A 22,200-nucleotide genomic window follows, 5' to 3' on the forward strand; every position below is an offset into this window, starting at 1 on the left:
TCACTCAGTGGAGAAACAGATTTAGATTAGAGGCCCAAACATAACTCTAGTGCAGAGCCAGGCATCGCTCCCACAAAGGTTTTCAATACAACACATTTATTTTGTTGTGTGGAAGTACTGTACGGTACACATACATTACCAGCAGTTTCAGAGCCCTGAGTTGTCATTCCTACTGCCTTCCCTGAATTTCAGAAGAGAGGCAAGATCACTGTCCCCTTGCCCTATTTCACCTGCAAGGAAACAGGCCAGGAGAAGTCCAAAATCAGAGGCACTTGCTGACAGGACTGGAGATGAACCTTAAAACGCCAGACTCCCAGTCCATCACTCTCACCATTTGAGTCCTCCTTCCCTGGCACTGGAAGAGAAAACCTTAGTGACAGCTTTCCACAAGGTCTCACTCCTCTGAGAAGCCTTCTGCACACCTGAATAGAAATCAGACTAAGGAGATTGCACAAACTAACACAAACCCTATTGCATTTTAAAGGGACTTCCCACCTCTCTCTGAGGATCTGAGAAATGTTTTGGGGCATTGCTGGTAGGGTTGGGGTTCTCTTAAATTCTCTAAGATTGTTTTAGAAAGAGTCAAAGAGGCATTTGCTTCCAGTGTAATCCCACTAGAATCTGAGTGGAACTTAACCTGCACAAATGAGGAAAGAAAGTATCTTTCCTGTCCTGACACAAGGTATCACACACCTACTTTTCTTAAACCACGAAACAGTAGGGCTCTGGTACCAACTCAACCTCTCTGTGCCACAAAGGGAGTTAATGCTGTAAAAGACAAGGACAGTGCAGTGTGTAATGTGGAATAAGACCTAAAAATAGACAGAAACAGTCAGAAAGTCAAATGTGCCATGGAGAGCAGAAGGGAGGGAGGGAGCACCCGGGCCTCTCCCACCAGTTCATGTCAGTACGTGAAATGGTGCATCCGTCTCAGGAGAGCAATGACCCAGTTCCCCAGCTGGGACCCCTTCAGCCACAGAAAGAGTTCATACAAGTTGATCTGCCACAGGCTTAGGGCTTCTGTGAGTGAGATCTGGGCCCTCCTGTAAAGCGAGTGACTCTTGCTCCTCTGGTACCTAGAATGAGAGAAACAGCTGCATTAGATCCAGCAGGAAACAGCCCAGGAGGAAGGAGACCTGTCCTACATCTTCAGTACAACTGACCCTCCCCAGGGGTGGGCAACATCCCACATGTGGAAAATCTACAGGAAGCATGGATTTTCTCTAAGCAGTACTTCTGAGGAACTGGGAACTGCCTTTCTTAGAATGGCAGAAGAGACAACCTCCTCCCTTGTGAACTCTTCCCACTGGGTGTAGTGATCTTGGGTTATGGCATCCCTCTGCTTCTGTGCCCAGCTTCACTTCAGCTCACAGGGACAGATGCACACTCCTATTGCTTTTCCTGGTAGCACACTTGTAGGAGTCCAGCAATCCAGACACACAGATTCCAGGAAAAGTATTTCTCCAACTTGCTTTAGCAGGGGCTAATTTGGATTCATAGGTCCTTCATCAGCCCAAGAAACAACTGTTATTTCATCTGCAAGGAGGAGGAATCTGAGACAGAAATGCATTAACTCGTAAGACTCGCAGATGGAAATCACTTGCAAAACTCCTGTTCTTGGCTTTTAAACATGAGCCTGATCTTCAGTCAGCCCTATCCCCTCAATCAGGCTGCAGTGGACTTGCAGATCTATACTAGCCACAAATACTGCCCAGTGATGATGCCTGTAATGGGCAGGAAGCCCCTTCCCCTCCTCTGGGAGGACAAATCCTAAACCCTTAACCTCAGGTCTCAAACTCTATCCCTGTCCCCAGCCCCAGGGTGACATATTTGTCCTTTGAAGAGCCTGATGGATGTGAGAACAGCACAGACAGAGGCTGAGATGTGTAACTGAGCAGGGGTAGGACCATAATGACGGGGAGAGATCCACAGCTAAGAGCTCAAGATGTCAAGTCAGAGACTTGTCAGACTCCCTGAGTGGGGGGCTTTAATAAGCCTCAATGCCCCTGACTAGCCTGGAACCTCCCCCAACCCTCTGCTCATATGCCCAGGAACCTCAATTAATCTCAGACCTCCACCTTCAGTTCCTGCCTGAGCTACACTGGAAGAGTAATGGTGCCCAGTTCATGCCCTGCTGTGAAGCCCCATGGCCTGGACCTCAACTCACATATAGACCTCTTTGCTTGACCTCAGCCCTGTCTTGTTACCATGGACCTGCCTGACAACCACCAGACATAATCTATAGATTGACTTTCTGTTTTGCTCTTAGACCTGCCCCATCACCAGGATGCTGCCTTACCATGTGGACTTTTGATTGGACCTGACCACCATCTCAGGGTCTGTTCTGCTCATCTTGCTCAGCTGCAGTGGGACTGGCCCCTGACTGGCCTGCTGTACCTGGGATCTCCCTCATCTCATCTCATCCCTCATGGACCACAGGGACAGTCAACTCCTGCTGTTCTCTGTCTGGCCTCCGGTGCCTGGTAAGAGACTCACGTGGAAACGGCTCTGATGCAGCAGCGTGACATGTTGAGGAAGGAGCTGGCACTGGCCCGTGTGTGCAGGGCTGACTCAATCCCCCTTAACAAGTCATTGGTCTTCAGCAGAAGCAGCATCTGGCGGGGGACATTGTTGAGGAGCTGGGTGATCTGGGGCAAGTAAGCAGCAGCGTTGGACCGGATCTCCATGTCCTGTCATGTCAGGGAGAAAGAAGAGAGAAGGTGAGAGTGCATAGGAAATCCAAGTCCAGATGCAGCTGAGATTTGCCAGGAAGAGACTATTTTTACAGAGCATGACACTAGGCCAGAAATTAAAGACTAAAAGTCCTGCTTTCCCGCAGACACTGGGCACAGCACTCACAGCACACACAGCACAGATCACTCTTGCTATATCCCATCTGCCCCTCAGTGAGAAAAGGACCTATCCCCTCAGTGGCAGGATTAATAGCCTTGCCGGAGAACAGCCACTCACTGCCATCTTGGTTCTTGGTCTTAGGCAGCCTGCAGCAACCACATCTTGTTACTGCCCTTGGAGACTTTTGACTGAGTCTCACCACGCCAGCCACAAAACTGGCAGAGCTGCAGGTAGCAGGATTGCTCAGGAAGGTGGAGGCACACTGCAAAGACAACCAGGCTGCTTGCTCTTTGCTGTCCCATTCAACTCTATGCTATACTGATGAAGCTGTTTCCAATCCCTAGTTTAGTCCTCTGTCCTAAAAACAATTCAGCAGAGGTGAGAAGGCAGTTAAGCATCATGTTAACCCAAAACACCAAAAACGGCCATCTGTCAGATCTAGACCTACATCCTGTATGATAGCAGCCAGTAGCAGACAATTAAGGAAAGAGTGTAAGTCCGAGGCAATCCTTCATGTTCTCTGGTACTCCAGATTCCAACAAACACATTGCCCACTGTAAGAACTCAGTGATAACTTACAGGCTACAGCCTGAGCCACTAAAGATGAGCTCCTCTCCAAACACAAGCCACCAGAGTATGTAAGACAGCCAGCTCTGCCTCTTCTGCCTGTTTTTAGATCTGAGAGTTCCCTCACCATACCAGTAAATGTAGCACAGTGTAGTTGGGAGCTGATCCTATACGCGTACCATGTTCCTACCTCTTCCTACAGAGGCCATGACATGAATCATGACATGAAATCCAAAGACAAGTCCATGGAGCATCTGAAATCTTCAAAATCCAGGAGGACACATACAGGGGGCAGTAAATAACTTCTTAAAGAAAGGGGGCTGTTTGTGGGAAATGACAGCTCTAAAAGCTTTCTCTCCTCTGGAATGAGATGTGGGATCTCACATTCACTCTTTGTGAACTTCAAACTTACTATAAAGGAACAGACCTGAACAAACTGAGTGTGCAGGTCATGATGGTCAGAGATGTATACAGCTCACACACCACCATAGTTGCTTTGCTGCTGACAAACAAATCTTTGTGTCCTCCTGCCTCCATCACTGACCAGATACACAAGGCATCAGCAAGAAGATGCTTAGCTCTCCGAAATGTTAAATGTTTTGTTCCATTATTTGTTGGCAGAAAATTCCTCCCAGATTATCTCTTCTCCCTTTTCCCAGCCAGCATCACTGCAGAGCCTACATTATTTTCCACACACAGGTTTTCTTTTCTATTTCTTTTCTTTTTATTTTTAGCTCCAGCTGCTTGTCCACATCACAAAACAACCACATGATCTATCATCAGAACTGTCGTTTTCTGTCAAGGGCAAAGCAGAGGAAGAAATGAGCTATGCCACAGGGCCTGAGAAAAGCCCCTTGGCTGCAGCTGCTGAGGCTGCTGCAGGATGCAGCATAACACATCATAAAATCAGATGAGATGAGGCTAGCAGCCACCCTGAGCGATCAGCTGCCTGGCCCCGGCTTAAGGCAGGAACAACTACACCTATGGCAATCCTCTTAACATTTGCCCAGCCTGCACCTAAAACACTCCAGTAACACAACTTGAAATCTCCCCAGACCATCTGCACTAGAATTTCACAGCTTTGCCACTAGATCTGGCTTTTCACATGTTTAGTTGAATTTAAACACATGACTGCTTTTCCTGCTTGCAGCATTCTAAGAAATTTGATAATCACTTCTACAACTCTTCTTCAGCTGACTTTTCTAGATTTTCTTCTGACCTAACTTGCTCAGAATTACCTCATGGGTTGCATCTGCTTGGCCACCAGTCCTTGTAGATTCCTACTGGACTTGCCCCAGTTTCATCAAACCTTTCTCAAGATGCAGCGTCCCAGACTGGGAAAAGCACTACAGATAAGATTTTGTTTCAGGAAGGTTGCTTCCTTGTCACACAGGCTACTGTCATGCTGATACATCCTCAGGCACACTCTCTGGAGCTCTGCGCTGATGGTACCTGTCTACACAGCGCTCAGCTCTTGCTGCTGATAAAATCTTCCAAATTCACCTCTAAAGTAAGGGCAAGCAGCAGCTCATTTCCTAATGCCACAGCAAATCTGCTCAGTTCCCCATTATCTGCTGCAGGATTATCTAGTTTCAGCATTAATTGTGTCATGTAGGCAAAGACAACAGAGCTGGTTCCATACACGCAATTCAACTCAATGACAAAGTTCATTAGCACACACTATGTACCATGTGGCTGCAGCTACACCTCTGGCATAACCTTCACAAGCAAGTTGGGAATAGATATTGCTCACTAACTCAGATTCAACACTGGCCTTGTAGTATTGGAATCAGCACTGTGCCAATTTGCTTTGGTGCCTCCGAATTTGTTTCTGGAGCTACCAGCTCCAGAACTGACCAGATCACGCACAGATCTGTTAGACAGTCATATTATTCGTGATGTGCAGAAAATTAACTCAGACAGAAACCAATCAAATTACTAGCTGGGGGGGGAGGTCCATTACCCAAGGTATCTGACAGATTCATTGCTATGGATAATGGCAAGCCAGTGCAGCAAATTCTGCCACATCCATCAAAATGAAGGAACTTTTAGAAGAGAATTTCATAGAACAATATTGTAATGCTATTTAAATTAAATTTGTCCTCTCTACTACAAATGTATGCAGATAAAAGCAAACCATAGGGTACAATACACTTCTACTTACAGACACTCGTCCATTAGCTGAAATCACATCACTGTATGCTCCTCTCTAGAAACAGCACAGTTGGCAGGGCTGCTACTATTCTTAAGGTGGGGGTGTGTGTGTGTGTGTCAGGTGTGCAAGGGGGCATGAGAAGGATCCCCGCACATGTGGACATGAAAGGGTGGAGAATGTAAGAGGCAATTTCCCAGATTTGTAGTGATTGAGTTGACAGGATCTGCAGTTAAGCAACCTTGACTCCAAGTTAATAGGGTTTCTGATTGGGAGGTAATTTCCAGGGGTTTTTAGGAGTTTATATCAGTGCTGATAGTCATTTACATGAATAGTGATAATGCATTATCCTTCTCATGTCTTCGCACTAAGCCTTTATGTCTCCTCTACCTTATCCTAGCCTCCTTGATGGTTTCCTGCACAGCTGCATTCAACATTTTTTTAAGAAAAGGACAATCTACAAATGTTTCCCCAGACAGAAATGGTGAACATTTAGGTATTAAAATATTATACAAAATGTAAGCAGCCCATGACAAGTGTATCAGGGAAATTAAAATTCAGCCACTATAAAACACATTGCAGAAGCAGTCCTGGCTTCTTCTAGCTCAGCTATCAATGCAGAAATTGCTTCAGAGCTGCCAGGGGCTGCCTAGCACTGCTGCAATATTGGTGGTGCAACTGATTTCAACACAGAAAGGTACCTGAGGAGAAGGACAGATACATGTTAGGGAAGGACACCCAAGACCCACCTCGCTGGCGGAGACTGGTGACTGGTCAATGCCCCTGTTAACAGATTCCCAAGATCTGGCAGTCAGCATGCAGGCGAAGAGAGGATACAAATCCCCGGCCCCGAGCCGCCTGCTGTACTTCTGCACCCTCTTCATATCAGCTTTGATGAGAGCCTGCCAAAGGCGGCAGTAGTCCATGCGGAACGACTCACTCAGCACCTGGAAAAGGAGACATGGTCCCCTGAAACCCACAGACGACAGGAAATGGGGACGAGTCTCACACCCCTTACCTGTGCCCTATCCTCCATTTCAGAATCAAAAAATATCATTGGAGGATCATGGAAGTAATAGGAAAAATGTATTCATATGTGCTTAGAGGGGGAAGGCTGCAGCTGAGTGTGCTCCTTCAGCCTGATGCCCAAAGGCAGCCTCACAAGGCCCCAGAAGCCCCTCATAGCTACACACCTGGTAGAGCCCATGATCCAGGAGGATAATGTGAGCCTTGCCAGAGGCTGGGCATTTCTTCACTAGCACGTTGCCTGGGTGTGGGTCACAGTGCACAAAGCCGTTCACAAAGATCATTTCGCTGTAGAGCTTCCCCAGGTTGCGAGAAATCTGTGAGGAGACAGGAGATGGTCACACGCTGCCACCCACAGCAGGGTGCCTGCCAGGAGGGGAGGCAGCCTCCATGTGGCAACCCCAGGGGGAGCAAGGGTCTGTACATGCTGATGTCCTCATGCAGAGTTCCTGCAGCTACTCACACTGAGGGAGGCACAGGGTGGCTGCTGGCATCTACAGGTAGCAGGGTGGTCCAGGGCATTCAGGGAAGGATCCATGCAGGGAGCACCATGAAGGTGTTTGTGGGATCAGGGGTTATTTAAGGACACTTGTCTAGCATAAAAAAGAGATGATACTACCAGTGGGTAGGAATGGGGTTTCTGGTAATGAGGAGGAAAGTGGGGCAGCAGATAGTGACAGACACGCCTTCACAGGGAAGGCATGGAAATTGCTGCTGGGGTGGGGGAGACTGCTTGGACAAAGACTCAGGTGTTTCCATCCATGGATGGTAGCAGGACACAGTGGAGAAGGGGTGGGGGGAGACTCAGCCTGTCAGTCTGCTCATCAGAATAAACATGGGTTCCCTCTCCCCTCCCTCCCTCCCACTGTCCCCCAGTTTCCCTCTTCCTTTCCTCAAACCCATGCTAATCTGATTTGCAATGTCTGTGAAGATGAAGAAGCATAGAAAAGCTGTTTAAATCATCCTGTCACTGCTGTGTCCCTCCTTACTACTGATCCTTATCACCAGGAGATGTTATTAAAGTTAAAAACCTCCTAGGAGCAAGCAAACGTCCCCAGGGCATGGGATCAATCCCCTGCCATGCACCAACACAACAGTCTAGCACCACCATCCCACCACCAGCCCTCCCTGCTATCCCAGAGGTGCACAGTGCTCCACAGCAGAGCAGTTAAAAGACAGTAGTTGTAAATTATTCCAAGCATATCTCCAGACACACTGTGTAAGCAGCAAACTGGCTGCTGTCCCCATAAGCAGAGGTGGTAGAAGTCGTAACAGGGATAGTAATGACAGCTTGTCCTGCAGAAAACCAGACAGACAGGAAAGGGCTTGCTTTTCCCTCCTCTGAAACGCAGCCACCTCTGAGAAGAGCATTCATTATGAATAGTGGACAAGTAACTACAAATAAGGAGAAAGAACAGGAACTCTTCAGCAGCACACCAATAGGGACAGCAGTAGGATCAGGTCCTACCTGTCCTCTGTCCCTCAAGTGGGACCGGGAACCACTGCTGAATCATGGTGAATGCTGGTCCCATGATGAATCACCCACGGAGATGGCACAGCACGGCCCTGTAATCTCCTGTAGTGCAGAGTCCCTAACGTCATGCAGGTGTTATTTCAAGTACAGACTGAGGGGAGTGATGTTTCCCTTCTGAATCACCAGCAGAGATCACCAGAGCCATGAAGTGACCCTTACAAGTATCCTCAATTGGCAAGCTCTAAAATTAGATAGGATCAAAATACCAGGTATTGTGATCTCCTAGAAGAGCTGAATAGCACTTGCTGACAGTCCAAGGACATGCCAAATAGTCTGTTTTAAGCCCATAACATCACTCATTCACACAGCCTCCCAGGGACCCATACACCAGAAAGAATGGACTCAGACATCACGACTCATCACAGCATCAATCCTGACATTTGTGCACACACCAGGCTAACCATGCTTTGCCCTCCCTGTCTCAGCTGTTTGTCCTCCAGGGGCATGGAAGAGCACAGAATTATTGAAGATGAGGACTTGGGGACAATCTGGGGCCCAACATGATGCCTCACACCCATTAAACACAAGTCCAGACAAGGGCTGGCAGTTCCACAAACTTGTTGACTGGTCATGGCTGAAGGGGTTGTGCAATCTCCATCCTTAGAGGTTTTAAAGATCTGACTAGCTAACACCCTGAGTAATCTGGTCTGACCTCACAACTGACTCTGCCTTAGAAGGAGATTTGATAAAAGACTTCCTGAAGTTCCCTTCCAAACCCAAATATTCTAGGATCCTACAAAAACGCCTCTCACCAGATTATCCATGCCACCCTCATGACAGCATCTTATGGCTGCAAGCTCCAGATGCATAGAAGGTCCCCACTCCTGAGTCACCATCAGCAGAAAGGTTACAGAATAGATCTATGGTTGTAGCCTCTTATAGCCCATGATACAATACAAAAGCAGCTCAAGATCCATCTTCTCATCCTCCCATGAAAACAGAGGGGCCACAGCCCTGTTCAGACCCATAGGCTGGGTCATGGGTAGAAGACAATGTTCACTGCAAGATCCCCATCCTCTCTCCCTTGCCTGCTGTACTTATATTTGCCTCTTCCCCAACATGCAACCTTGAGTATCTCCAGCATCTTCACTGCAACTAAACTTTGTGGCTTCTTTAAAACATATGAATGTATTCTGTATTATTTCATTAGCATACAGAAGATCTAGGTCTTAAGAGCGTAGTGTGTGAATAGCGACCTATCATTACAATTCAGACAAAGGGAGTTCAAGTTTCTTGAGAAAATGTTTAGGAAAAAAACCATGAAACCTTTATATACATTAATTCTGCAGTACTGTGCCTTGTCACTTTGGGCCCTTACTGCACCCTTACTGAGAAGGCCACTGGATAAATAATATCTACAGAATTCCCTCTGGAAAAACATGGCTAGATAATATGAGAGAATAGACTTATGAAAACCTCTGCTCAGAGAAGGAAAGAATTCAGCATGCATGTGTAAGACCTCAGGGTGAAGGTGCATCACAAATTAGAAAAAAGGTTGCAGTGATTTACAGAAGCAAAGACCAAAGTAACACACGGGCTCTTTGTTATGACACAGAGAGGTCATCAGTCCTTTCCCTGTTTATCATCCACCACAACAAGGTCTTTATCATTACCAGTGTCCCTCAGCATTGCTCTGCTCCACACTGTAAAAAAATAATAATCACCCTTGGAATTCTGCATTCACTTCCAGACACCTCATTAACACAAGAGATGCAGACTACACAGAGGGAGTTCAGAGAAAGCAAATAAATGAGCAGGATGCAGGAGGTATTTACTTGGGGAAAAGATTAAAAGAGCTGAAGTTAGCTAAGGAATGGCAGAGGAGGAACAGTCTACCAGTTAGGAGGTTTGAATAGCAAGGAAGCAGAAGCACTTGTAGTTCTGCATGTGCTACAAGAAATACAACTAGGCAGAAGCAGGTGTAATCATGAATGGCATAATTTAGGCATAACACATAAGAACAATAACTATGCTAATCAGCAAGCAGAGCTTAGTTTGATATGTCAGGATGACATCAGGCTCTGGGTCTGGCCAGAGGCATGTCCTTGCCTATTGCCAGAAGGTGTGTTATTGCCTAAAAGAAGTTAAATTTGCCTGTCTGTGCTGCAGCAGAACATGATGACTACAGTCACCAAGTGAGCCTGTGGCCTTACCAGTCAATACAAATAGCAACCTACCATTGCCAAATTATGTGACATGACCATGACACTGTGTCAGGAAAACCACACGTTTTCAGCACAATGTTTTCATTTTGAGAAAAAAAAAAAAAACAGAGCTGAGGAATAAACAGATTGCTGACAACAATCAAACAATGGAGTGACAGATACATGAATAGCAGCCAGACTTGGGACTAATTCTTCACCAACCTAAGCACATGAAGTGCTCTGTATGTACTCAATCTGGCAAGGATGCTACATGTCACAAACTATCCTATGAGAATTACAAACCAATACAGAAGAAAATAAGAAGAAAATGAGAATGCAGTGCAGACATTAAGGGCTGTTACTGTACAGCGTCACACAGTCTTTCTATAAACTGGTAAAGTTCACTGTAAACATGTAAGACAGAAAGTATGACTTTGGCAGCTGTTCCAAAAGTTTACCCTTTAGATGGTCATAACTTTTTCCCTAAATCCCAGCCTAACTTTAATGATGTTCAGTTTAAATAATTTCCTGAGCTAGCAGGAAATCCTAGAGTTTAACTAGTTCCATTCCTCTCCAGTATTTGCTACTCCAATGTGTCCACCAGTCAGATGATAAACAGAACAAAAAGCATAAATATGCCCCATTTCTACAGGATGCTCCTTTACCTGGTGTGACCTAGGAGTCAACCTGCCTTTTACACAGTTGCACTGCACAGGAAAGACACGCTTACCCTGCAACTAATATCCTAAAGTTAATTTTAATATGGCACTTCCCTCTGACAAACTCCCAGTATATTTAAGAAACTCTTCTCCTTCGTTTTCAAGCACATGATTTTTCACTTGATATTGCTCATTTTTATCTCTAGCACTTCAGTCCTTAATGCAAACAAGTGCTGTTGTTACTCTGGTCCTCCTCTACAATGTCAGACCTCCCAGCTTGGTGTCATCAACAATCTGCTTGATACAGTTCTGTTTTTGTGTTGAGGTCATCAACAATTTATTAAATAAGATCTGTTCGAAAAGCAAACCTCACAAAACTCCACTATGGTAATTTCTCTCCACCATTGCCTCAATGAGTTTCTTCCCTACTTTGCAATTTCCCTACTAATCCCCTCTTTTTCTAGTTAATGGAATCATATCCAGTGTACCAAATATTTTAACAAGTACACCTACTGCATTTCTGTCATCTAATTCAGAAGATACCAAGCTGTAGTGAAGGTAGCAGCAATGATATATTTCTTCTTGTATATGTACACAGCCACAATATGTTGCTGCCATCAGTTTTGAAAGCCTAGACAACCTGTCACCCTTGACCCTGTAATGCAACTCTACCCTTAACAAAGCAGCAGACCTGCTGACAGAGCAACGTGACGGTAACAAAACTCTGGAAAAGTTAACCACAAATGAGTATCTTTAAAAACACCAATATGTGAGAGTTAGCAAAAAACATCTCAGGAAAGAAAGAATGAATGCAAATCTGAGCTCACAAGTATTCCTACAGTAAAAAGAACATATATGCTGCTCATGGGTAGCTGCAGTGTAACAAACCAGTCTGGGTTATCTGGGGAGAGTCACTGATACTTTCCTGGACTTGAAAGCAAGCTCGAGTGGTTCTGGCTCCATGCCTCCAACTGACATGAAGAAGAAAATCAAAGAAAAAAATACTATGTCATGGCCCTGTAGAGATGATTTCACTGCCTGCCCCTGATAAGTCCTAGATGAAACTGCCTGATAGGGCATCATCCCTTCCTGTCCCACCTCCATCTGTGACTGTCTCTTTAGATCAGGAGCAGATAGTAGTCTCTGGCCTTAATTTGGCTGTAATATTTGCCAATTATTTTAAGAGATGGCGACACTAACTTCTATTGATCTCATTAAAAGTAAAGGTCGTTGTGCAGCTCATTTCTCAGGGCTCAATATTACCTCCTCCGGCCAAAATAATAGCATTGATTTTGGAACCTTAATCGAAGGTTAATTGGATTGAAGACTGTATTGGGTTTTTGCTTTTTTTGTCGTTGTTATTACAGCCATTGTCTAAGAGTTTGCTTAATCCTGCTAGGGCAATTCTGCCCAATTAAACTGGTGTCAAATTAGCAAAGGGTGTGGATGGAGAATAGTCACAATTTGAAACCTTCTCTGTCTCTGCTCTGAAATGGCTCTTGTCCATAGCAGATAAGGGTGGTCACACAAGAGATCTGATTTCACATTCTGTATTCCGTGATCCAGAGGATCAACAGTGCTCTGTTAGGCAGTACCATCACTATGCACTTATCTAGCATCATGGCAAGGTGAAGTCTGAACACACATGATGTCATTAAGATAAAGGAATAGTTTCTAGGACTCCTGAAGTGCACTCCTAGCATGAACCTGTACTCTCTGTTGGGGGCTCAGGAAATTATTTTCCCGCTCAATGCTCCATCTTCCACAGCATGTATGTGGGGAGAAATATTGTGACTCATCCACACAGGGAACTGAGGGACTAACTCAGCAAGTTTGCACAGAATCTCAAAAGGAAACAGCTAGAGAAGACTAGTCATTGTTCTTTTAATTGTTTCTTGTATTTCTGACAGACCCAAAATGACTATGGGGATCATTTCCATTGGCTTTAAATGCAGTTGTATTTCCTTGGATTTAATGTAAAGCATCTTGCTGAGACTGAAGCAATTGATTGACATTGATGCTCAATACACACTTCCAGTAAGAAACAGATTTGTGTGTAATTTAACTCTTACCTGGTGTCTGTGCACAGTTCAAAAGCTGTAAATGCTGGAGGTCACTATTTTTGCTTATCAGTGCCTTGTGAATTTCACTAAGCTTCAGACAAGATGAAACATAGGAGAATCTGCAAAGAAACCTCTCCCCAGACTAATTCAGCAAGTGCAAAGAGCAAGAATAACCATTTTTTCCCAGAAACATTGTTCTTCTCCATGCTCTGCTTCATCTAACATTTGAGAGTTATAAGCACAAATACTTGAGACATGAGAGGTTTCCACTGCTGACAAAAGGATCCCACCCTGGGAAATCCCACTTAAATTTTAGCAGCTACACGGCTGCAGCTCCCAGCTCTTGGCAGAAGGGTAAATCCCACACTGAAAGCATATTTCAAGTTGCAAAGCTGTCAGCTACAGGAAGGTACTGGGCTCTTTATCAAGCTAAGAGATACTCTTCCAGTGGAAAACCCATTTCATAATAGAAAGAAGCAAAAAGCCACAGTAGGATAGACTAACAGATGGCAGTAATTGCGCACAGTAGCTCATCTTAAGTACCTTAGCTGTTTGCTTTCAATTCTCAGCTGGACAAAACGCTTTCCTGACTTCTGAATCAACCATGGCTCATGACCAGGCTCTCAGCAAGCTGAAGTACATGGCATCATTTCCTTTCCCTGACTCAAATCCAAACCATGGTGATCATGGGGACTCTTCACTTGGTTACCTGAGCTGGCTGCTTAGTTTGAGGCAATACAGCACATGCCATGAGTGCATCTGGAAGCTCCACAGGTCCTACAGCCTGCTGATACAGCAGCCTCGGCAGAGACAGGCAGAGAACTCACAAGGAAGGACATGGAGAACCCATGCGGCAGACCAAAGATAACGTTAAGCTTTATATAAAAGTAAGGTCTCTCTAAATGAATCAGAATGGACCCAAAAGGAGCATTTGTGCCATTTGGGATCTTCTATAAAAATCCATGCTCTAAGTAGCCTTATTATCCTTCCTTTCCTCCTGTGTACAGTATGCTATGAACCCCTTGAGAGCCCCTCAGTCTAATTTTTCTCTCTTCCCTGTTATACCCACTTCTTCCAAATATAACTTCCCAAACAAGACTGCAAATGTTCTTGTGTTTTGAAACAGGAAAAGCCCAGTTTCCAGGTGTCCCCTTCTTAGCCCTGCCACAGTGGTCTTCCTTTAAAATTCCTGCCAGCTCATTCTTGGTAACTACCCTCTCCAGATTTCCCTTTCACTGTCAATATCCTAGCTGCATGCTCCTCCTCAGCTACACTCACACATGAATAAGTAACTGTTCCACAGGCAGATATTTCAGTGTTTGCACTTGTCTTTAGAAATCAAAGCCTTCTCTGATTAAATGCCATTACAATCCAGCACTTGGACGGATCCAGAGAGATTAATGTGCTTTTGGGCAGCTTTAATGATAATCCTGCTACAGACGGTATTAAGTAAATGTCAGTAACCTGGTTTGAAGGGAGCTTTCACCTCAGGGATCCTTTCCATTTAGAGGAGAGAGGCTCAGCTTGCTTTTCAAGGCTGCATTATCACAAAAGAGAAATCCTGCTTAGTGAAGACTCCTCTTCCTCCACACAGTAAAACAAAATGGAGTAAGATGATAAAGAGATTGATAAAATAAATAGATTCGAGTGATTTATAGGGAGCTAATGCATCTATTGAAAGTCAAGATTGCTGTCATATTATAAGCCCAGTCAGTTTTGAAACCTGGGTTGCCACCCCCTCCTCATGCTCCTTTCAGTGTCTACTGCCTTTTGCTCATCTCCCCACCATGCCATGCAGTCCTTTACCCAGGGCAACAACAGCAGCAGCCAATAATTAACCTAGGCAATATTAGTCCCCATCTGCTGCACCTTGCCGGAGGAGAAGTCTGGGGTGTGCACTGCCCCCACCTCATCTTACTGTGGCCATAACAACAGATCTCTTTTCCCATCACATGATTTTGACAGGCTCAATATTCCCTCCTTTCTACCTTGCTTTACTGGCAATCAGTAAAAGTTAATAATTAATTTCAGGGCACGGGGAGAGAGAAGGAAGAAAGAAAACTAAATCCTACCACTGAGCTGAGTAACATCCTCTACCTGACAGATGGCCAGAACTCTCTGAGGCTTATACTTTGCAATACTAGAACTCTGTTGACAACTTTTTAAAAATTACTTCTTAGCTATCATTTAGAGACAAGCTCAGACTCAGGAAAATATCTGATTTTACTGCTGCATGGCACATATTGTGCCAAGTCATCTTGAAACAACCTTCCCAAAGGCATGGGATAAACAAAAAAATTAGCAAAAATTTTCACCCTACATTGCTTCTATCACAAGCAAAAGCCTCTGCAAGTTAGAAAAACTGAAATTAGTTGCTTCTCTACAACTTTGCTATCTCCAGCAGTTTGAGAAAATTCAAAGAAGCAACCAAAATCCCAGGGAGCTACACTAGGCTAGCTACCTCAATCTCAAAATGATCTGTCTGAGAAACAGATTTGTGAGGGAGCCCACCTCAAAACCTAAATGTACATATTGCTCAAGAGTCCTCCTGTTAATGCATCAAAACAAGCCCTTCTGACTATTTCAAGACTTGAAGAATATTCACTCTTCTATCTGAGTGTGTAGGCTACATTTAACCTCTGCCTATAGCAGAAGTATTGGATAAACTCACTCAAAGAAACAACTCTCTCGCTTTGGACCAGTTGACTCGCCCAGATAAATGGAGCTGACCATGTTTTGCTACAGACAGAACTTTTCTAATCTCTCTTAACAGCAAAGTCCATGAGATAAAAATAATCAGAAACTGAAGTTGCTTCCTCATGGTAACAGAAACTGCCATCTTGGAACAAACCATGGGTGTCTTTAATGTAAGAGCATGGTCATCTTTCACTATGTCTCCTTGAAGATCTCCCTAGCTCTGCAGCCTACAGGAGAGCATTCCCCAAAAGGGATTATGTACTTTTCTAAGAAGCACAAGAACAGAGATCTCTCAGATTGATTGCTCTGTTCATATCTGTGTGTGATCCTTCTTCTGCCCCATCCCATCCTGTCCTGCCAGCCTCCATTTTGCATCAAGGTCAATATCAGTTTTGCATTGCACACCACACCCAATTCAGAGATGGCTGAGAAACTACCTCATTGACATTGATGCCATTCCTCTCCATATAGGCCCTGTCGTTCACCTGTCCCCCTTCCATAAACTCCATGAGAAGAACACGCCTTGTTGAGAGCTCCCAGTAGATCCTGGGGACCTGAAACAGGAACAGATGGGTTAGGTCAAGCAACAGCTTGGGAAAGGAAGAAGAATATATCACACACAGCCCAGAAAAGGAGTAAAAATAGAAGCAGCTGAAGTGAGGACTTGGTTTTTCTGATGAGCACAAGGGAGGTAAATCCATCCATCAGCCTCTTCCCCAGGACAGCAGCAATGCATACAAGGATAACCCACTGATTCTACTACAGCAGGATCTGATCTCATGCAACATTTCTGGCCACGCTCTACAAGATTTTGACCACCTCCCATTCCCAGTGATGTCTGAAAGCTTTCTTACCTGCTCTGCAGCTCCTCTAGCTGGGCTGTTTAACTAGTACCTATTGCAAGTTTCTGAATCATCCACTCAGCTCCTTTAGACAGGAACTGCATCTTGTTTGCTATGCACAGGGTCCACTTACGCAGCTTTAAAAATTATAAGCCATCGTCATAAAATGTATCTCCGCAGTGCCCCTTAGAACACGAAAGCCTTTGAGCTGACAAACCCTGCATACTTAGGCCATCTGCAATTGAACTGGGAGAAAAATCGAGTGTCACAAATAAGGGACTTGTCACAGAAACCCTGGGAGACCCTTAACTATCTTATTGTCAACGATGCAGTAATGAGTGTAAAATGTCAAAGCACTTTTCATTCAAGATCAAGCTGAGTGAGGTATCAGAGAAGAGGTCTGGTGTCATCCAGGGAGGCAGAGACACAAGCGTTGCTCAGGCTGGCTTCCCATTTTCCAGCCTCCCTCTCCAGACTAATTTCTTCCATGCTGAAGTTCCTATTGTCAAGAACCATTTTGCTGAATTCCCTTTGGATATTCATCATGTCAGCTGTACTGACCAAACCCTCAATCTGCCCAGATCTGCTTTTGCATGTGGATGAAGCCACACATATACATTTTACCAAAGACATAAGGGAGCTCTGCCCACTCCCATTACTGTGCTCCAGAACAGATATAATAATTTTGGATCACGCAAATAGTGAGCTAGCTGTGCAGTCCCCTCTCCTCACCCTCCTGACTCAGCCATGGACTCAGGACCAGAACCTTAGGGCAGAACAGGAAGAGGTAAGAGGTGTTGTCCATCAACTGACCAAAACCAGGGGATGACCAGCCAGGCCACTGTAGCTCATTGTAGCTCCTGAACAAGCAGCATTTGTTGCTTTTACCTACTGACAATGTCCCAGTCCCTTACAAACTATCTGCTTCTGTCCTGTTCCTGTCCTAGACAGACCACTTCTACTTTACCATGTGTGTGCCACTTTAGATCAACAGCTCCTTTGCTGAGTAATTTCAATGTCCCTCAGTCCCACCGTTCAACACTCCTGGCATGCTTTGCATGTGAACTTTGCTGCAACTTTAATGCCATAGATTCACTATGAGCAAGGGGAATTCAAATACTCACAGCCTTCCCAGCTTATCTGGATGACCATTCTTTGCAGTTAGATTGGTGAGAAAGCCTGCTAACTCTGAAACTAACAGCTCCCCATCCCATCTAGCTCACTGATCCCTTAAATCACTTCTGATGACACTCATTCCTGTCTCAGGATTTACATGGGCAAGTCAGTGGGCTTGTAAAACACTATTCATGCTGTCAGAGATGTCTCTCTCAATCACAGCCAAATTCTTCAGTGATTTTTTTAATTACTCACAGATGTTTGGCTGTAATGCTAGTGTGTGGAAACAATTTATCTTTGGCTTTAAAAGCTCAAACAGGTTCAGAGCACAAAACCTACTTCTCAGCTTTCTAGCATGTTTAGGAAAATTTATGATTCAGGAGCCCAATTCTTCTGTTGCTTTTAGGAGATGAACGGGTCTCTGAATTGGCAGGTCAGATGGAAGGATCCATTATTTAGCCATCTCAAGTCATTTGTTATTGTTACACATATTGATATTATGATAGCTCCTTACCCCAGCGAGGTGACTGGCCGTCTCCATGGGGATTTACTTCACTGTATCCTAGTTACAGCTGCAACAGATACAACTCTCTGAGGTGCATCACTTCTGTTGAGTGCCCACTCAGCAAAATCACTGGCCTTTGGCCTTCCAGAGCCCTGGTGACTTTTTAGCTGTCTGTGTCTATGGGAAGGTCACTGCTGCCACGAGGCTCCAAAAGGACTGCGTCAAAGATGGAGCCAGGCAACATGGAATTACAGCCCTTGCATGGAGGAAGCAAGGAAAAATAGATATATCAGCCTGTAAAGCCCAACAAAAACTCACCTTATTTCGGACCTCTGTCACTTCTATCTTGGGACTTCTGCATAAACAGGAGGTGAAAATCTCATTCAGAACTGTGTATGCAGGAAGGTCCACAGGAGGGTGCATTTTCTGATGCCTTTTTGTATATGCCATGGGTACAGTCACATGAGTGACTGTGACCATGACACTATGTGTGTTTCCAGAAAGCACACACTGGAGGCTTGTGCTTCTTGTATGTCAGCAAAAGATTTCTGAATATGTGAGTTTGAAGATCTGACCTTATGTCTTTCCAAGAATGAGATGTGTAAATGTCTGGTTGTACTTGAGGCATTTGTCAGTGACCTCAGTGTGTGGCAAGGGAGGTTGGGCAAAAGTGTCAGTGGGGAAGAGAACACATGGGTGCAACTGAGTTTCTGTATGAAGGTAACATGAACGCATTACCCATAGATGTGTATGAAGGATGAATATACAATTCTAGAGCAAGAATGTGCTTTTTAGCAGTAGGAAGGACTCATGTGAACATGCTTCCTCCTGAGATACAAGGTGTCCTCAATACCACCTGAAATCATCAGTTTCAGTCTAGCTTTTCTGTTTGAAGTAATTTCTTGCCCTCAGCTGAGATACAGCCCAAGAAAAGGTAGCATCAGATGGCTCAGCAGAGAATGGCAAATTCACAGTCTCTGGACAAGTTCAGTAAGAACACTTGGGAAAATCAGTATCAGGCTCTAGAGACTGCAGGTCCCAAGCCACCACTCCTGACCCAACAGAATGCATTCAGTAGGAAACAAACAAGGAGAAAGCATGTCTCAGAGCATTTTCTGCTCTGTATTAGCAAAGCAGTCTAGGATGAGCAACAGAGAGGGGCTGAACTCCATTCTCCCTCTGTATGGCTCCTCCACTTGGTGAATGAGGGGCATATGACACAGTAAGAGAGACTAATAATGCACATACAGAAAGATGTGTTTCCTCACCTTCAGGAAGTCAAAGTTCTTGAGCATATGAGCAACCTTCTCAGCATTTCTGCCTTCATTGAGGAAATCCAGCTCCAAGGGCAGATTCTTCTTAGCTTCTTCCACCAGCCACATGAACTCAAAATCTGGAAAAATCTGCTTCACAACCAAGAGGAGAACCTGAGAACAAGGAAACAGACAATCAGTTGTATCCTGGCTCCAAAGCCACACAGCTACACACACTGCTTTTTTGATAGGATCATTCCATATAATTTACATATAAAAAACCAACCTGCACACCAAGTGCTTTTAGGGCTCCTCCAGTGTCACAACACAACACAGTGTCATGCCTTGGTCATGTAACAAATTCTGGCCTACCATTCCACAGAGGAAGTCACACCTAGGAGTTAAATGATGACACACACATCAAAGGGAGGCCAGCTGGCTGCTGCCTAGAAGTAAGAGAACAAAGCCCTGGAGAAGAGACCACACAGCCAGATCTCACCAAGGGCATTACCCTGCAGCAATTATCTTCTAAGTCCTACCATTCTACAAGTCATTCTTTGGCTTCATTTGAACAGTTCTCAGATACTGCAGATGAGGAAGATCTAAAGTAAGACTTATCACCTCTATGTTACTTCTTCCACTGTTGAGCATAAAAAAAATCCTCTGGGTGGTTCAAAGAAGACAGTGGAGTTTGGATACAGTTAGTAGGCTACAGATCTTTAAATAACACTTCTGGTGGGGATCAGAGGGCAAGCTGCTCTTCAGCATCAGGCAAAGCCATCCTCAGAAGGCTGTTGGATGTATTTTCCAAGTATCATATATCCACCGCCTGGAATGCTCTCCTTCTTAAAGGGATTAGGTATTCAGCGACATGGCACATTGAAAAGCCCAGCCAAAAAGTTCCTTGAAACATTTGTTTGAAGCAACATTTAAGTGGTGAGTGAACCAACATTACCCAATTGGATGGCATAATGAGGGCTGCAGAGCCGCCAAGCATGCTTTCTGTTCCAACAAAGGGACAGTTTCTCCACCAGAGTCACAAATTTATACAAGCTGACAATTTGGACCACACCTTAAGAAAAATAATTTTTTTGGCTGTTTTTAACTACTTGTCATAAAACAAGTAAAAAAACCATAAAAATGCAATGCACTTTGCTGTCTTTATTTCACCTGTTCTGCACGTTCATCTGAAAACAGAAACAGGCTTTTAAGTTTGCACAGTTTCCCTTTCTAGATCTCCACCATTGAGGTAAGAACTCCTGCACTGCAGGAAGAACATTTAAAGTACACATGGAAAGCTGCTGTCATTGAAATGTATGACAAAAATAAATTTATGAACCATCACTGCTCCTGTTCAGTTGTGTGACAACATTTGTTCTCCACCCCGTCTCAACTTCTCTTATCTAAATGTCAGTTGCAAACTCAATGTTCCTTTAAAAATGTAATCACCAGGTTCCAGACACTATTGAATTGTATTTTTTACTGTTATATCTAGAGGCATAAATCCTCTCACATTTATGTCACCCAAATGAAATGTAACCAGCAATCTTCATGAACATGAACATAAACTTCATAGGGCCTCCAAGATTATTTCATTGGTGCCTGATGTGAGAAAATTGACACTTTCTTTTTTCTTTCTTTAAATGCTTTTTTAAATCAATTTGCCAACTTGACCATCAGCAGGGACATACTAACAAGTATTTTGCTTACCCCTTTTCTGACATCTGTCTAACACATTGTCTTGAAATAATTATTGATATAGAGAGAGCAGTGAGGTATCTCTCTCTGGGTTTATCAGATGCTGTACTGATTTTTAGAGTCAGCATTGATGCTATGAAACCTCAAGTGAATTTAGGAGTTTTCCAGCTTTCTTGTTCAGATTCCTTCCTATCAGTCTCTAAATAAGACCATCTCCATCAACATTTAAATTAACTTCTTACTTAGCTGCAATGTCTGTCTGATTTTTAAAGGACCAGAGCATTAGTGCATGTCATCTGGCTTTCTATGCAGCCTACACAAAAACATTCCCACATAAGGATATGGTGATGCATGTAAGCTACGATTCCACAAGAGAGACCTTTTAAAAACAAAACTGCATGTGTCATATTCTGAGCTACATTCTCATAGCTGTGTATACACAACACATCCTGAGGATGGTAAACTAGACTGTCTGTAGAGGAAGGATAGTACTAAATTACTGAAAGAAAATACACTGTTTTAGTTTCAAATTTCCCAGGAGGAATAGTTTAAAGACAGAAAATACAGGAATCATTGTAAAGTAATTTGTTTAAATGTCCCTTACCATTACAACCAGCAATCACAGCAACATGGTTTGAGGAGGTATGTCTTCTGTGACACCCACTGTTAAAAGGGCTAATGTCCCAAGGTAGACACAGGTTTTGGTTCATTCATACTGAATTCTCTTATGGCCCTGATCCCACAGTCTTTCATTACCTGCTCATCTTTAATCCCGGACTGCTCTTTTCCTGCCACCCTGTTTTGGAAGGGAGTGAAGGATATCATAAGCCCCCTGAGAAGTTTTGTGCATGTGATGATTCACAGAAGAAGCAAATTCATTGGGTAGACCACTGCAGTGAGTCCTAGAGAAGATCTGAATCAAATTCAAATCTACAGCTGGACCCAAAGCCAGCTGAAACAGTCCTGTGCTCCCAAACCAGCAGTGAAACAGACAGATCCTGTCTTATTGGGACATCTTTTTGGAACCCAAAAATTTCTTTAACTGTGAGTTCAAAATGAATATTCAGCTGCAAACTAAAGTGCCACAGCTG

The 22,200-nt window shown here is 44.3% G+C and overlaps 1 protein-coding gene across 7 annotated transcripts in view; it reads right to left on the reverse strand.

The window, feature by feature from the left end:
* Positions 1–79: 79 nt before the first annotated feature.
* ADCK1 (aarF domain containing kinase 1) overlaps positions 80–22,200 on the reverse strand; it is a 77,482-nt gene continuing 55,361 nt past the window's right edge. For 5 of the 7 annotated variants that reach the window (XM_085061653.1, XM_085061651.1, XM_085061650.1 and 2 more), the window contains 6 exons: positions 19,427–19,585; positions 16,133–16,249; positions 6,766–6,915; positions 6,322–6,519; positions 2,497–2,690; positions 80–1,076 (listed from right to left, as the gene is read on the reverse strand). In XM_085061653.1, the coding sequence (XP_084917779.1) occupies positions 905–1,076; positions 2,497–2,690; positions 6,322–6,519; positions 6,766–6,915; positions 16,133–16,249; positions 19,427–19,585 (990 nt within the window). In that variant the 3' untranslated portion in view covers positions 80–904. The remainder of the gene's footprint in view (positions 1,077–2,496; positions 2,691–6,321; positions 6,520–6,765; positions 6,916–16,132; positions 16,250–19,426; positions 19,586–22,200) is intronic. The other 2 variants (XM_085061649.1, XM_085061652.1) reach the window with 2 other exon arrangements.

The sequence above is a fragment of the Lichenostomus cassidix genome, chromosome 5 (assembly GCF_008360975.1).
Source record: "Lichenostomus cassidix isolate B80296 chromosome 5, HeHo_3.0, whole genome shotgun sequence".
Lineage (NCBI taxonomy): Eukaryota > Metazoa > Chordata > Aves > Passeriformes > Meliphagidae > Lichenostomus > Lichenostomus cassidix.